The sequence below is a fragment of the Pseudonaja textilis genome, chromosome 5 (assembly GCF_049901715.1).
Source record: "Pseudonaja textilis isolate UNSWEBS1 chromosome 5, rPseTex1.2, whole genome shotgun sequence".
Classification (NCBI taxonomy): Eukaryota; Metazoa; Chordata; class Lepidosauria; order Squamata; family Elapidae; genus Pseudonaja; species Pseudonaja textilis.
In genome coordinates this window covers 11811447-11826778 of record NC_141994.1, presented here as the reverse complement: position 1 = coordinate 11826778, position 15332 = coordinate 11811447, and the positions used below count along the sequence as shown (strand labels likewise).

Below are 15332 nucleotides of genomic sequence, written 5' to 3'. Positions count from 1 at the left end.
GCATGTCGTACAGGATAAAATTAAGGCACCTGCATGCTCGCCAGACTTTCTGGCTTAGCATGTTGTGCAAACATATCTAAGGAAAATATGAGAGTCCTGTCTCAAAACAGGTCTATCACGTATAGTTTTGCCTCTGGAGCATTCCCCGACCCGGTGCCTCACCATCATTCAATCCACCTGGAGGGCTACAGAATGAGAAGAGCATCTAAGAACATCCAAAATGAATATTTGGAATTACAAATGTGGCATTTGCAGGAGTTTCATACCGGCGTGGGTCAGCAACACCGAAATGGCAGGCATGATTGGTCAATAAAAGGTCCACCCCTTTTTATGACATAACAGTGCCCAGGTGTTGAGTACTTGGGAACAACTTTGCTAAGTTGCCCAAATCTGTTCACTTTAGAGAACAAATAAGGACACCATACATGGTTACAAGCCATGGATGAAGGAGTTGAATAACCTGCAGCTGTCAGCGATATCCCCATGAGCCTATATTTTATTCCAAGTCTCCAACAGAGGCAACAATGGAGTTCAGTGTGATACCTACGTTACCACACACTACTGGCAGAGGGAACCATTTGGGGGGGGGGAAGATTGTGAAGTCAACATGGCACCCACAACTGCATATCTAAAAAACATGACACAGGCAAATCAATTGTGGTGGGGGTGGTCTCAATTTTGCAATTGTGACCATCCTGACTTGACTCCCCATTGGGAGTCCTACGCCACCAAGGTCCGTGACACACATTTAAGGTTTATAATTTAAAAAAAACAGGCCACCTGAACTTTGGAAACTGTAGTTCTCGAAACATCTCTTGACCCTAAGCAGACTCCCAGAAGCATTTTTGGAAGACAAGCTGATAGGTGCCTACATTTCAGTACATTGTTTGGAAGTGGAGCACCTACCCAGAAAAGGTGAAGGGAAACAACTGGTAAAGAGTATATTGGGAGCTAGAGGGGATGTGTACTTCACACTTGTCACTACGGCAACCTCTTTGTCCAGAGTACCTGTGATGGTCTCTGAAAACTTTTACTTGTATTCACCAACTCCAAAGAGCAGGGAATTTCCGCATTAGCCAATCCTGATTTATTGAGGATCATTCCTATCTGTGGACAAGACGATGCGTGAAGATTGCAGTCCTCTATCCAGATTGCTACTGACATTGGTGGAACTTCTGTGTAGATCTGTACAAATGTGTCAAGGTGCTTCCTCTGAAGTGCCACTATTGGACTCAAATGAACACATTGTGCCATTTATCTACAAAATTTTTTAATTGAAATACCTGTATAAAAAATATGATCTCCATACATTTCACACTGTTAAACAGAAGGAAAAAAAAATCCAAATCCAAGCTGCGTAAGTGCAACCAGATCACAGAACACACATCTATTAAAATAAATTAAGGTTTATGACTCTGCCACTCTTCCTTCCAGAGCCAATGCACAAAGACTGTACAATGTCAATAATTTAAAACCCTTCAAAAACAGTATTACTTTACAGTTCTGGTATGTCAATAATACCAGACGAAAAAAGGCATACTAACTTTTAAAGTCATTCTAATTCCCTTAAATTAGACTTTGTACAACATTTTTCTATCTTCCAACCAAAAATGAAGGAAAAAAAGAACAGGTATGGTCAGGCTTTATATATTTCTTTGTCAACAACCCACCCCTAACCCCCAAAAGAGGAAAAGACAGGAATGCAAAAATAATTGTCGACTGATCCCAGAGAAATCTCCACAACAGAAGAGAGATAAAAAGCAGTGTTGCATAATTCTAAACAAATAAATTAGCTAAAATAAATAGCCACAGCTGAGTCTGTGAGAGGTTTTCTAAACTCCAGACAATAAATAAAACTTGTATTGTACAGGGGGGGGGAAATTTACATAAACACATTATACAGGTAATGGGAAAAGGAAAAAAAAAAACCCACGCACACAGTCCTTGAATATTGCATTGATTGTGCATTTAACATGCCCATTCATACTGGTTTTTTTTCTTTTTAAGACTTGGAGGTTGGGGGAACTGAGAAAGGGCCTTTTTTTTCTTGTGCCCAGTGGTAGAGATGAAATGAAATATGGATAAATGTTCCTGATAAAGAGCTGATAACCTGAAGGCTATGGAAATATGGTGTGGATCAGCAGAAGTTGTCTTGCTGGGGTCAGATTGGGGGTGGGGTGGGGGTTTGAGAAGGGAGAAAAGGCTGGGAAAGAAGAGGGTGAAATGTCTGTGTTCAAGTATTCCATCATCAGTTGATGGGACTACTTCATTCAGTCACTGAACATGTTTTCTAGTGCATCATAGGGAGCCGCTTCCCCAGCACCCAGAATGGAGAAGGGAAGGCAGGTTCTATAATGTACTGGATCTTCTTTGGACACACACAGCTCAAAAAAGAAAGTCCCACTGAAGCAGCTTTCAAAAAGGCACTCAAAAAAGCAAATAAAATTTAGTCCAGGCTCTATGAGAGCAAAAAGGTTTACCGTGTTATTTAAAGAGGTCACTGCTTTTCTTAATAATAATAATAATAAAAAATAATAATAATAATAATATTAAGGTCAGTCTTTCGGGTTAAGTACTGGCCTGGCCAACTCCCATATATTAGCGTTTCCAAAGGAAATTTCTTTCTGAAGCAGAAACCAGCAATAAGGGAAATTTTTTTTAAAAAAAATCAATTCCCTCTGACAAAGATTCAAAGTACAGAATAATTAATGCATTTCTCTCCCTCCCTCCAGCCCCTTCTACATATTGGCAGCAGTCTTTTCACTCTCCCCCCCCGCTTTGTGGTTCCCCTCCCTTTACAAGGTCCTCAGCATTTCACAGGCTCTCGTTGCTTGAACTTGTGCGAGACACGTCCGTGCCAATGGTCCGTAACCGTATGTCACAATCTTCTGACTTCACAACTTCGGATTTGTGTAACCACGGGTGGTCAAAAATTTGCTCCAGGGTTGGCCTGTCTGAAGGCCTCAGGGAAAGGCACCATTTGATCAGTTGCTGGCATTCTGAAAGACAAAGAGAGGCAGTGGGTCAGCCCCCAAAACAGCGCTAAGTGGGGAAGAGAGAGAAACGGGGTCGTCGTGGAGATCTGCAAACTTGCGGCTCACCCAGGGAAATTCGCCTCCTGAAATACAGGCGTCCTCTCAAGATCTCTTCATCTTGCTCGAAAGGGATGTCTCCGCAGACCATGTCGTAGAGCAAAACGCCCAGTGACCATACAGTAGCCGATCGCCCATGGTATCTGTGATAGCGAATCCATTCTGGTGGGCTGTACACTCGTGTTCCTATGGGGAAGAGAAGACAAGATCCCCTGCCCTGTTAGCCAAGATGAACTTTGACTTGGGAGCATTATTTTACATGTTACCACTTCGAAAATCCCATTTAAAAAAAACCAAAACAAAACCCTCCACCCAGCACACAAACATATATGGGAAAATTCTGGACCTTACATCACCCCTGGGATTATATCATGTTTTAATCTCGGCCCTCGGGCTCGTTCTATTTTGTGGTGATGAGAAGCACAAGCTTCCCATCAGCTGACTGTTTACTAACATAAAGCTGCCTTTCCTTGACCACGTGGCGTCTGCAGCAGCAGCACCGTACCAAAAATAGACACAAAAGGACAAAGGAAGAGGGGATGAAAGGAAAGAGGCAGGGAAGTGGGGCGGGGGGGTAGAGAGGTGAAACTCTAGCCTTGGTTCCTAAATGTGACTAATCAGTTTTGGCCAGTTCCAAAAGTATGCCACTCCCTTTTTTTAAAAAAAAATAATAATAAAAAGAGAGAGAAAATCAGAGTAACCTTTTAAAAAGAGGAGTGAAATCTGCCTCGCGCATTAAGAAGGCAGTTAGCAACTGCCCTCCCTCTGCACCGAGTGGTTACTTGGATACCAAATGAAAACTGGAATTTGTGATGCTGAAGGTCACATGTCCAGGAGAGTCTCGTTTCACAACAAACAGATGTTAAATGCTGCAGCTGACTAGGGAAGGGAGGTGAAAATGGTGCCTCCTTTACTTGGATCACCTTCACCTCGAAAGGAAGAAAACCCTGCTGTTCTCTTAGGCAAAAAGCAGAGATAATGTATTCCGTACAACAAAAGGAGGCAACCTATGTTTCAGCGGGTAAGTTTTAAGAAAGGAAAAGAAAAACTTCTTTGGGGGGGAAGTTTCCCCCCCCCCCCTTCCGGTCCCTCAATCTGCAATGCGGGATTTCCAAAACATCATTAGGGGAATGAGGAGATGGGAAAGGAGAAAACCGGGTATTTGTGTGTATGGAGGGTGCGGGGGGAGCACTAAGAAAAGCACAGATGGAAACACACAAGCTTGACTCAACTGTAAACACATCGCCCTCTAGGAAAATGCCTTTATTTTTTATTTTTTTTTTGGAAGGCAGGGAACATATAAACTGCTGCGTCACTGCCTGGAATTGCTCCTTTCCTAAACAATTTGACACCCCCGCTTCCATCTGCCTCCATTGCGAAGGTTTTAATTATCAACCCGCTACAGACGTAGGCGACGAAGATATATTTTGTCGGCCGTAGGTGGTGAGAATGTGATTAAGCACGAGGGGGTTGTGTAGGGATGCATTCCCAATTAAGCACTCATCCACCCACCCAACACAGACAGGGACCGGCTGCGGCTGGGAGGGGCGCGTACCATCAAAGTCGGTGTAGACTGTGTCCTTGAGGATGGCTCCAGACCCAAAATCGATCAGCTTCAGTTCTCCCGTCCTGAGATCCACTAGAAGGTTCTCGTCCTTGATGTCTCTGTGTACCACCCCGCAGCTGTAACAGTGGCGCACTGCTTCCAGGACCTGATGGAAGAAGCCCCTTGCGGTGTCCTCATCCAGCGCCCCCTTTTCCGTTATGAAGTCAAAGAGATCCTTCACCAGGTCTGGCCGTTCCATGATGATCAGGTAGCCATCAGGCCTCTCGTACCAGTCAAGCAGCTTAATTACACCCCGGAAGCCTGAACCCACTTTCTTCAACAGGACTATTTCCAAGGGCACCATTACTCCACCCTACGAGGAGGAGGGGTTGGGAAAGAGGGAGAGAGAGAGAGAGAGGGAGAAAGAGCAAAAGAAGACATGATGAATTATTTGGAATTGCCGGGAAGGGAGGAGGGGAGGGAAAATCCCCTTCCTTGCCCATCCGAAAACAAATCACACACTTCTTTCTCAAAATGGAAATTCCAGCAGCCAGGCAGAGGACGGGGAAGGGGAGGGCTAAGCAGCTAGACCGATGGGGAAGGCGGCAGCTACTCCACTGGGTGTCTCTGCTGCCGCAGTCAAAAGGGGAGGGCAGAGGGGGAAGAGGAGGAGGAGGAGGAAAAGAAGAAACCTTGCCAAAATCCCCCCCCCCCTCAATGTAAACAATAACAGAGAACGGAGAGGCAAAGCAGCATGCGGGGTGGGGAAAGGGGAATCCATGGAAACCATCATCAGCCTTCTGTTATTGATACAGGGAGAGAAAAGCCGTTGGAAACTACTGCAAGGTGCAAGCAGGCAGGCAGGCGCACACATACGTTTTTGGGGGGATCCATCCTTAGATACTTACAATCGTGCCCCACTCTGTCACCCGCTCCTTCACCACATGTTTTACAGCTACCTGGAAGCAGGGAGGGGAAAAAAAAAAGAGAGAGAGAGAGGTTATGGGGAAACCAATCTGCAAATTGAATTTTTTTGGGGGGAGGAAACGGGATGGAGGAGGGGAGACCAAGTCCGATATGCCTGTTGCTGCTTGGCGTCAGAGAACTTGCCCAGGGATTTCTCTGCTCTGGATTCCAACAGCTGGAATTCCCAGCCAGGCAAAAAACGGGGATGGGTGTGTGTGTGGGGGGTAGCCACCCCAAGCCTCGTGGTGGTTGGGGGCGGAGAAGGGAAGGAAGTGTGTGTGTGTGGGGGGTGTTGCTCAAGAGCCTCCTCTTACCGGCAAGCCATCCGCAATCCTGTTCCCGGCGTAGACGGTGCCAAATCCCCCACTGCCCAAGACCGAGCCCACTTGATAGATTTTATCGAAGGGCTCCTTTTCCACTTTCACTGGAGAGGGGGAGAAGAGAAAGCGGGAGGTGAGAAACGAGGTGAAGGAAGAAAAAAAAAAAAGCCCTCTCAAAACCTAAGGGTGGGAAGGGGCAGCTGACACCCCCTCCGTCTCTCTCCCCCCCGCAGCGTTTCTTTTTAAAAAGTCACCAGCAACGTTGGACCCGAAATCAAAAGGGCGGCCAAGCCCAGATTTGGGAATTAATGGATGGGGCTGTACAAACTGACCGCGAGGAACGTCTAAGTCCCTCCCTCCCTCCGGGGTTTTTCTGGGTCAAGATCTGCCAGCCCTTCGGCCAAACGTCTTTCCAATTCTTCTTCTTCTTCTTCCTTTTTCTTTCCCCTTCATCATCCTCCGGGTGCAAAATATTCGCCCGCCAGACTCCGCTCCCCAAAACGCCCTCAACTCCCGGGTTTAGGATAACCGGGGGGGGGGATACAAGGCAGCTCCTCCTAACCCCCGGCTGAGATTTTATTTTTTTAAAAAAAGGGGGAAATGAATGAACGGCTCCAGCCGATCGCTGGGATCCACCACCGCTCCTCGTCCACGGCTGACGCGGGAGGGGAAGAGGAAACCTCGTCACGCACCTCACACACGCACAAGACCCACACACAACCGCGCAAGCAACGCCACACACGGCCGGTGCCCCCCCCTCGCCAAGAGAGGCGCAAACGGCAAAACTCCGGAGAAATTGGGTTTACCTGGCTGGAGGATCTTCACCGGCAGGTGATCCATGCTGGTCGGGTTGCAAAGATGAGCCAGGGACCCAAATTTGGAGAGTAGCATCTTCCCAAGCGACACCACAAAAAGGTGGGGTGGTGGGGTGGGAAGGAAAAAAATGCACAACACCCCAACGACCACCACCCACAATAATCACGACGCAAAGGCTTCTTCTCAGTCCGCCGGGATGGGGGGGCGGCTCGCTGTTTGAGGGCAACGGGACGGGGCCGGCAGCGCAGCTCCTTCCCCCGGATCGCGGGAAAAAGCCTCGCTTTGGCAAAGCCTCTCTGCCCGCTTCGGCGTCCCCGGTCTCTCCCCTTCCTCCGCCGGGAACACACGCACACACGCACGCTCTCTTCTTTCGGGTCGAAAGGCAACTTGCAAGTCCGTGCAGCCCAGCAGAGAATCCCAGGGAAACGGATAGATGTCCTTAAAGGGACGGGGAGGAGAAGAAGAAGAAGAAAAAGGGGGAAAAAAAATTCCACACGCCAATCTTTATTTTAGGAAAAAGAAAAAAATGAAAAAAAATTAGGCAAAAAACGACGACGGATCGGGCTCTTTTCAAGCAGGCAACCCAGGCCCCCCCCGGGTGTCTTCTTCGGTCGTGTCGCGCAAAGAAACCCCACGCGAGCAATCGATTAAATCCAGTCCGGGATGTAGCGCCGCAGTGAGGCGGTCGTGGTGGAGGAGCGGCGGCGGCGGCAGGAACAGCAGCAGCAGCAGCTCAGCCTCCGACTGACACCGCTCTCTTTCTGATCTCCGCTGCACGCAGCAGCGGCCTCTTAACTCTCAATATTTTGGTGGGGGAAGGAAGGGGAAAAAAAAAAAAAAAACAGACACGCATCTCCAAGTCTGTATCCCTCCGCCGGAGGGAATCGGCGGGTAGCGTCTTTCTCTCCCTCCCTCCGCCCTCCCATCGCTTCGAATAGGTCCGGAAAGACTCCGCCCCTCTCTCTTTTAAAGCTCCAAAGAGGGGACTGCGGAACCTCGCCCCATTGTAAATACGGCGGGTGGAGGCGAGGGACTATTTGCTTATAGTAAAGAGACGCGGCGAGTTACTGTCTGAAAAATTCTCATCACAGGATGATGCGGTGGAGGGAAAGGCGGGGGGAGCGCGGGGAAGGAGCGAAAAAAAAAACCACGCGCGCGCGCACACACACTCACACAAACACACACAGAGAAAAGGAAGGCTCTCTCTCTCTCATTTACATGCGTCGGAGCCAATGAGAGGGGCGGCTCTTTCAAATGAAAGCCTGGCTTCGGCCAATCAAGGGAAGGCGGATTTGGGTATGCATCAGTGGAACTTTGGGGTGGGGAGGGGGATCGGGGGGGGCGCTTACGAGCGAAGGGCGGGAATTCCTGGGCGCGCCTTGCTCGCGCGTCGCTAACCTGGCGGCGGTGGGGAAGGTCATTCTCAGCAGGGCTGAGCGCTGCGTCGGAAGCGGGAATTCGGGGGAGTCGCGGGGCGGGGGCGCAAGGCAGCCGCCATGATCGGCAGGCAGGAGAGGGCTTTCCCCTTCCCTCCTTGGTGAGGCGGTAAAGCCCCGCCGCCGAATGTCAATAAAACAGTAATAATCCCACCCCCACCACCCCAAAAAACGGCGCCATTTAGCAGCAGCCCCACCCCGTCAGCTCGCAAACCTGCAGCAATTTGGCGCCAAAGACCCTCAGAAATGCCGTTTTGGACGCCGTGTGACAAGAGCGGGGCATCCGAGAAGAAACTCGCACATGGTTCCCCCAATGAAGGGTTAATTAAAAGCTCCCTCAGATTAATAATATTTTTTAAAAAAATACGCAAGGAGCACCTTTCTACTCATTCTCTCGTAATCCAGAAGCGCTGTTTGATAGGATTTATAGTCCGGGAGGAGCGAAAAAAAAAAAATTCCGCACGGTAGTAGGGATGGGCTTTTTCCTAAGCGGCAGCCCACCCACCCGCCTTTTTTGGGGTTGCCACGGACACGCACACGCGTATTTCTTCCCTCCCGATTTGAAAGGATTTATAAGGAAGGAGTTCCGTCCTCGGTTGCCGCCACTTTTCCTGAGGCACCGCGGCTGCCCGGGGTTAATATAAAAAAACAAAAACAAACCAAAGCACGCCCTTATAAAACATTGCCCAGAGAAAAGCAACAGGACCCTCGCTCCCCGAGGGAATGCAGTCTAGCCTCCTTCATACCCGAAGCTGAACTTTTTTTTTTAATTTTTAAAAGGATGCTTTTATTTCGAGAGCGTATTGAATGTTGCCGAAGGACCCCCGCAGTTCCTTTAGACGGGAAACCTCAAGACCTTTCCCGCTTCCCCCCCCCCCCACCACCCCCGACCCCTCCTTCCCGAACAGCTTTTACCCCAAACAAACCCTTATTATTTTGTCTGGCACCGCTGGCCTGGAAATCCACCCAGCGCCACCCACCCACAAAGACTCTCGGAGACATTGCACGCGCGCCGCAGTGTCTCACGTTTGAATTCTTGCTTGTACAGTACTTAAAAGGCGTCTCGTTGACACCGGGGTGGGGTGGGATGGAAGTGGGGGGGGGGGGGTTGGGGGGGCTGAGCCGGTGTAGCGACCCTTCTTGCCCACCGGGGGCGCCAAATCAACGAGGAATCCTCCGTTCCGAAAAGGGAATCCCGGCTCAGCCGCAGAACGGACGGATCTGCTGAGCCTTGCACGTTTGTAAGGAGCGCCGCATTGGAAGATCAATGGGGGTGGGGGGGTCGAGGATCGATAGACAGCTGGTAGGCAGATGAAAGAGAGATAGAGGGTAAACATATAGTAGATAGGTGAAGTGATACATACATAATAGCCGAGAAATGGATGCATAGATAGCGACAAATGATAGGAAGAGATAGATGAAAGGTAGAGGGTAAATGGGTGATAAGTGGATGGATGGATGGAAGGGAAAAAAAAAAAAAGAGAGATAAGAGATAGTTACACGATAGAGATAAGTACAGGGGTGTCACAGAGCATGATCCAAAAAAGTCAAGGTCGTAACCATGGTGGAATAAAAGCACCAGTTGTTTTTCTGTCTTGCACACACACACACACACATATATACATACACACAAATGAGCGAAGCTTTGATAGCACTGTTGGGGCTGCCCATCTATATGACCACCACCTACAGACGCTTTTAGGTAAACAACAGACAAAAGATGTATTTTATATTATAAAAAGATATGTGAATAGATAGATACATACATGCACACCGAAAAAAGGGTGATTGTTGACAAAGAGGTGGTTAGGTGATAGAAAAATGAGGTTATAGAGCCGTGATGGCGAACCTATGGCACGCGTGCCAGAAGTGGCACGCAGAGCCATTTCTGCTGGCACACGAACCGTCGCCCCATAGCAGGTCTACTCTGCAGGTGCGTGCGCCACCCGCTGATCGTCAGGTAGCTGCTGGATATGTGTGGGGGTGGGGCGTGCATAGGAGACACGCGTGCATACGCAGAGACGCGCAGCACGTGTGTGGGGTCGCATGCGCAGAAATGCACAGCATGCATGGAGGATCGTGCGTGCATGCGCAGGGGGTGTGGCCCCCCGCGTGAATTGCCTTATGGGTGATGGTGCGCATGCGCACGTGTGCACGGGCACACACACACTTTTGGCACCCGAGGACGAAAAGGTTCGCCATCATTGGTATAGAGAGATGAGAGATGAACAGAAGATCAATAGACGTCTTTATAACCATTTACAGTTTTAAATGCATCTATGCTATCTTTTTTTTTTTGTATGTTAAAAAGAAGACGACAAAATTAATAACTTTCCTCTTAAGGAAATTACACTAACTATACCTTTCGGTTGCTTATTTGAAAACACTGAAATGACTCAATGGCCAAGCAACAAGTACATGCTAATAATATGTGGTTATCATAAATATGATATTAAGCATAGGATATTATTTCATAGTGTAAACTTGTATCCTTTTTTTTTTTTCAGGACATATAGTTCTTGTCAATTGTGCCTTTAACAGTGCAATGCCGATTTCTGGGAAAGTAATGGGAAACTGAAAACAACTGCAGTAGAATGAAAATCTGGAAAATAAACTGAATCTTTATAATTCCTGTACAAACAAGAAGAGGATTTGAGATTGTCAACAAGTGGTCCAAGTAGTTGCTCCTTGCAGGAGACCACAAGAAAGTTTGCAGCTCCGGGAGATGAGACAACAGCCATCTTTTAGCTGAAATCATGATTGGCACCTTCAAAAGGGCATTAGGTTTGCATAGTCTCTTTTCTATTCACTTTTGGAAATTGTTAATTGCTTTTCAGTTATCAGGGACTTTTGGATTGACAGGTTTTATAGCATCCTTCAGCCCTAAGCAAAAGAAATTTAAAACAGGTTTAAGAATCATGTGATTGCACCTGATTTTACAGCCTTTTTACGGCAAACAAATGTAGTCATAAAGCAAACCCATCGTTTGGCATGGGGCAATACTTGCCAGAAACCAGAAATAAACACTGCTTTCCAGCAAAAACATAAATTGCAATCATGTGATTGCAGGGTGCTGCAAGTGGCAAAAATGCAGTCATGTGACCATGGGAAAGGGCAGAACTTCAAAAGCGAGTTATAAAACCCAATTTTGGGGTTCGTCATATCTTTGAATGGTTGCTAAGCTGTCAATTGTAAGTTAAGGACTACCTGTATTGTATATTCTTATTTTTTCTTCCTTTTCCATTTTTATTTTTTTCCTGCACTTTCTATTTTTTCTTTTTATTCTCTTTGTAATATTTTAAATTGTAATTTTTAATAAAATTACTATGAAACAGTGAGATGTCAAAAATGCAACATGCGTATGTAGTGAAAAGAAACATTTTGCAATCACTAACTGATTTTTTTGTCCTATTGTGAGTCTGTGAGAGAACAATAACTTTACAAACACAGGATGGCTAATGTTTTGAAATATGGAATACAGTGCTCCCCAAATAGGAGAGGTGGTTCCTTATATCTGATGTAGCATCGTTCCAAATAATTTATCCAGTTCCTGAAACTTTAGGAGGGATAAGCAAAGAAAAGTCAGATGCAAACCCCAAAAGGAAAAGCAAAAAAGGTGTTTGGTTTTAGAATAGTTCTGCAATGTTTATTGAGATGCCTTTTGCTCTCAACTGTCACCTTATTTAACCTTTCGGTTTCACATGACTGTTGATGGCTCATTGGGCTTAACAGGGTGTGGATCTGGGGTTACACTATAATGCTTTAGTCCAAACAGGAGAAATGTGTTTTGTCAGTTGCATCTTTCACCATGCCAAGAAGGATATTAACCCAATATGTGATTTAACTTTTAGGTACCATGATGATGATAATGATGATGATGATGATGTTGAAGGTAATGAAAATAAATATGGTAAAGGAGGAATTACTGATACAATCACAGGTAGTTTGGCTGCCATCATCTGCTAAATGACATTACCAACTTGATTTTCTAGGACATGATTTTCGATTCCATGTCATTGTTTTGTTATAAAGTGTTAGCAGTTCATTAAAGTAAAAAAAGGAAGTGAGGAATCACAAATCCCATCTGATTCATTAGCCTGTTTCTCTCCTCATTTTTCTTCTGGTAACCATTCAGATTACTGGTTTCAGAAGTGCTGTATTATATATGTGGCTTGAGTCTTATGAGGGTCCACATGTTAGTGTTTGTTTTTTAAATCTCTCAGACTCCCCAAATCAAAAACAGTTATATCATCAGTGGGCTTCTGAGATGTGGAGAAAAAAAACCAGAAAAAAACCACACACTCCACCCCTGAAGTATGGCTTTTGTCCGGTGAGGTTCCCCACCTGTGTTTTAATACAGAGTTGCCCAGGGACACATTTATCATGGGTAAGGGTTGAATGTTGGAAAGTGCATGGGAATGCATCACACTTACAGATATGGCAGAGTGTAAAGAGAATTTGGAGGTTTGCTTTAGTTTTGAATGGTGACTTGTCTACTTTAGGGTTTACGCCTGTTCTCCTTTGCTTCCCACGCTGTCAGTTTGTAACAACCTTAATTGGAGAAGGCTCTGAGGTTGAAAAGAATGGTTGTGCCCATCTCTGCCCTGGAACTGCGTGTTAGGAGCCAAGATCATAAAAGGAAATGGTGTGCAGGAAAGATTTTAAGATACTGCCAAAAAAAAGAAAGTCTGGGGAAGATCCTTATTTCATCACAGGTAGAATAAACATTTTGTAATCCTCAGAGGCTTCTTTCACTGTATTTGCCAACATAAGATTGTTCTTGCATACTGAGAAATTATAAGACAGATAGGATTCAACCCTTAAAATAACCTTAGTTTTTAAGGAGACATGTATTTTACTCTTGCGGCACCCATTTGGTAATATTAAACCTTACTGATTCTCCTCAAAGTAAATTGTGCAGCCCTCATATACAAAAAGTTGATTTTTGTGATGAGAACTGGTGGATATTTCAAATTATTGGATTGGCTCAAAAAAAAATTTCCAATATTTTCTTATTTTAGGCCTGACACATCTGTGGTAACATCTGACTTAATTCTAAGCCAGCTTTGCCCATATACTTCAAATGTATTTCATAGATTGGTGGGTTAATGCAGGTAAGAAAGCAAAGTTATTATTGTAGTTTACAAACCTTATGTGGTCAGTTAGTGATAATTGGATAAAACTGTTTTTGCCTCACTATCAGGTGGAAGTGAGATTCTATAACACAAATTATATTTTCATAGTGTCTGCTGCACCTAATTTGCTGGTCTTTGTCCATTCCTGATAATGATTGTCATGAGTATTTTCCCTGTCTTGTTCGCATTTTCCCCTTTGCTGTTTAGTTTTTGTTCAGGGATATACTTTCATAACTGACTCACGCACAAAATACAGGTAGTCCTTGACTTACAACAGTCCGTTTAGTGACCGTTGAAGTTACTACGGCACTGAAAAAAGTGTCTTATGACCATTTTTCACACTTATAACCATTGCTACATCCCTACAGTCATGTAATTAGAATTCAGATGGTTGGCAACTGATTCATATTTATGAGAATTGCGGTGTCCCAGAGTCATCTAATCACGTTTTGCGACCTTCTGACAAGCAAAGTCAATGTGGAAGCCACATTTGTTTAACAGTTGTGTCATTAACTTAACAACTGCTGTAATTCGCTTAACCACTGTGGCAAGAAAGACTGTAACATGGGGCAAAACTCACCTAACAAAATGTCTCACTTAGCAACACAAATTTTGGGGTCAATTGTAGTTGTAAGTCAAGGATTACCTGTAATGCATTGGAGATGTGCAGTTACATAAATTGAGCAACTAAATAAATAAATGCAAGTATCATGAGCTCAACAACCTTCTTATTAAGGAATGAGACAAGCAGCTATATGGAAGTTTACAGTACAGCAGCTAACCTTTTCTGGACCGAGTGCCCAAAGTGAGCGCATGTGGGTGCGGACACCAACCCCCCCCCCCAATGCAATGCACATGCCCCCCTCATGTGCGGCCCAACACCCTGCACATGTGCACACGGTGCCCCCGCATGCGCCCTGCCCCCTATGTGCGGCCTTCCCTCATATACCCCACCCTCCACACACACACGTGCACCCCCTGCACATGCCCCACTCCTGCACATGCGTGGAAGAGATTGATGACCAGCTAGCCAGCGGGAGGCATGCATGCATGCACGGCGGAGCTGAACTGGGACAATGCGTGCCATAGGTTTGCCATCATCATGGCAGTATAGCATGGAACTCACACACTTGCTCCTGTTAAAGGAGGTTCCTTCTAATACAATCTTTCAGATAACTTATGTTAAAAAGCACAATTAGTCTAGGATCTTGTGACAAAATGTAAATGAACTGAAGCATCATAAACCCAAATGACCTAAACCAGCCTAAACCACGTGTGTTCAGAAAGCTACAGGGAAGCAAATATGACAAGAATCATTTCTTCAATTTTTAAAAAGTGATGTTTTCCCTGGATTTTCCCTGGATTGTAGACATAACAGATGTGACTGAAATTACTATGCAGATGTAAAGGCAGACTAGTAGAAATTTTTGTTTTAAACTTGCACAGTTTTATAATCTTATTGGCTGGGATGGAAATAACAAACAATTTTAGGTCTATGATACATATACTGTATCAACACTGTTAAAGAGAGAGATGCCACAGATCTAAAACTTAACATCATTGGAATTTGCATCTGCAAAGTTTAAGACAAAATTAGGTACATGATATATGTGGAGGGCAGGAGGTTAATCAAACCAGTATTTTTTCAAACTTAGCAGTGTTAAGTTATATGGACTTCAGCTCCTGAAGTTCTGGGAGTTGAAATCCACATATCTTAAAACTAACAAGTTTGAAAAATTCTGAACTAGAGTATAATCTTTCTTTGCACATAAATAGACTGTAATGTATGTATGTATGTATGTATGTATGTATGTATGTATGTCCTAATTAGAATACTCTGTGATGTACTAGACAGGAACATAATAAAATAATTAAAATGTTCAACCACTAGACCAGGGGTGTCAAACTCGATTTCATTGTGGGTCGCATCAGTGTTGTGTTGACTTGGGCGGGGGCAGGGCACATGGCTGGGATGGACATGGCCACAAGGATGTCACTCATCAAGGCTCCGTTTTTGGTCT

General features: G+C 45.5%; 1 protein-coding gene and 1 long non-coding RNA gene across 3 annotated transcripts in view; one reads left to right on the top strand and one right to left on the bottom strand.

The window, feature by feature from the left end:
* Nucleotides 1-1253: 1253 nt before the first annotated feature.
* Nucleotides 1254-7909, bottom strand: PIM3 (Pim-3 proto-oncogene, serine/threonine kinase). Its single transcript, XM_026714057.2, has 6 exons — nt 6731-7909; nt 5919-6028; nt 5547-5597; nt 4648-5011; nt 3102-3278; nt 1254-2999 (listed from the first exon to the last, which is right to left on the bottom strand). Exons 1-6 carry the CDS (start codon nt 6813-6815, stop codon nt 2815-2817), a joined length of 972 nt encoding a protein of 323 aa, XP_026569842.1. The 5' UTR covers nt 6816-7909; the 3' UTR covers nt 1254-2814.
* A 1-nt stretch (nt 7910) lies between these two features.
* The window catches only part of LOC148125539 (uncharacterized), a 43180-nt gene continuing 35758 nt past the window's right edge, over nt 7911-15332 (top strand). Inside the window, exons 1-5 of one of the 2 annotated variants that reach the window (XR_015743762.1) lie at nt 7911-8036; nt 10684-10960; nt 12028-12068; nt 12717-12891; nt 13198-13290. This is a non-coding gene — a long non-coding RNA (uncharacterized LOC148125539). The remainder of the gene's footprint in view (nt 8037-10683; nt 10961-12027; nt 12069-12716; nt 12892-13197; nt 13291-15332) is intronic. The other variant, XR_015743763.1, reaches the window with a different exon arrangement.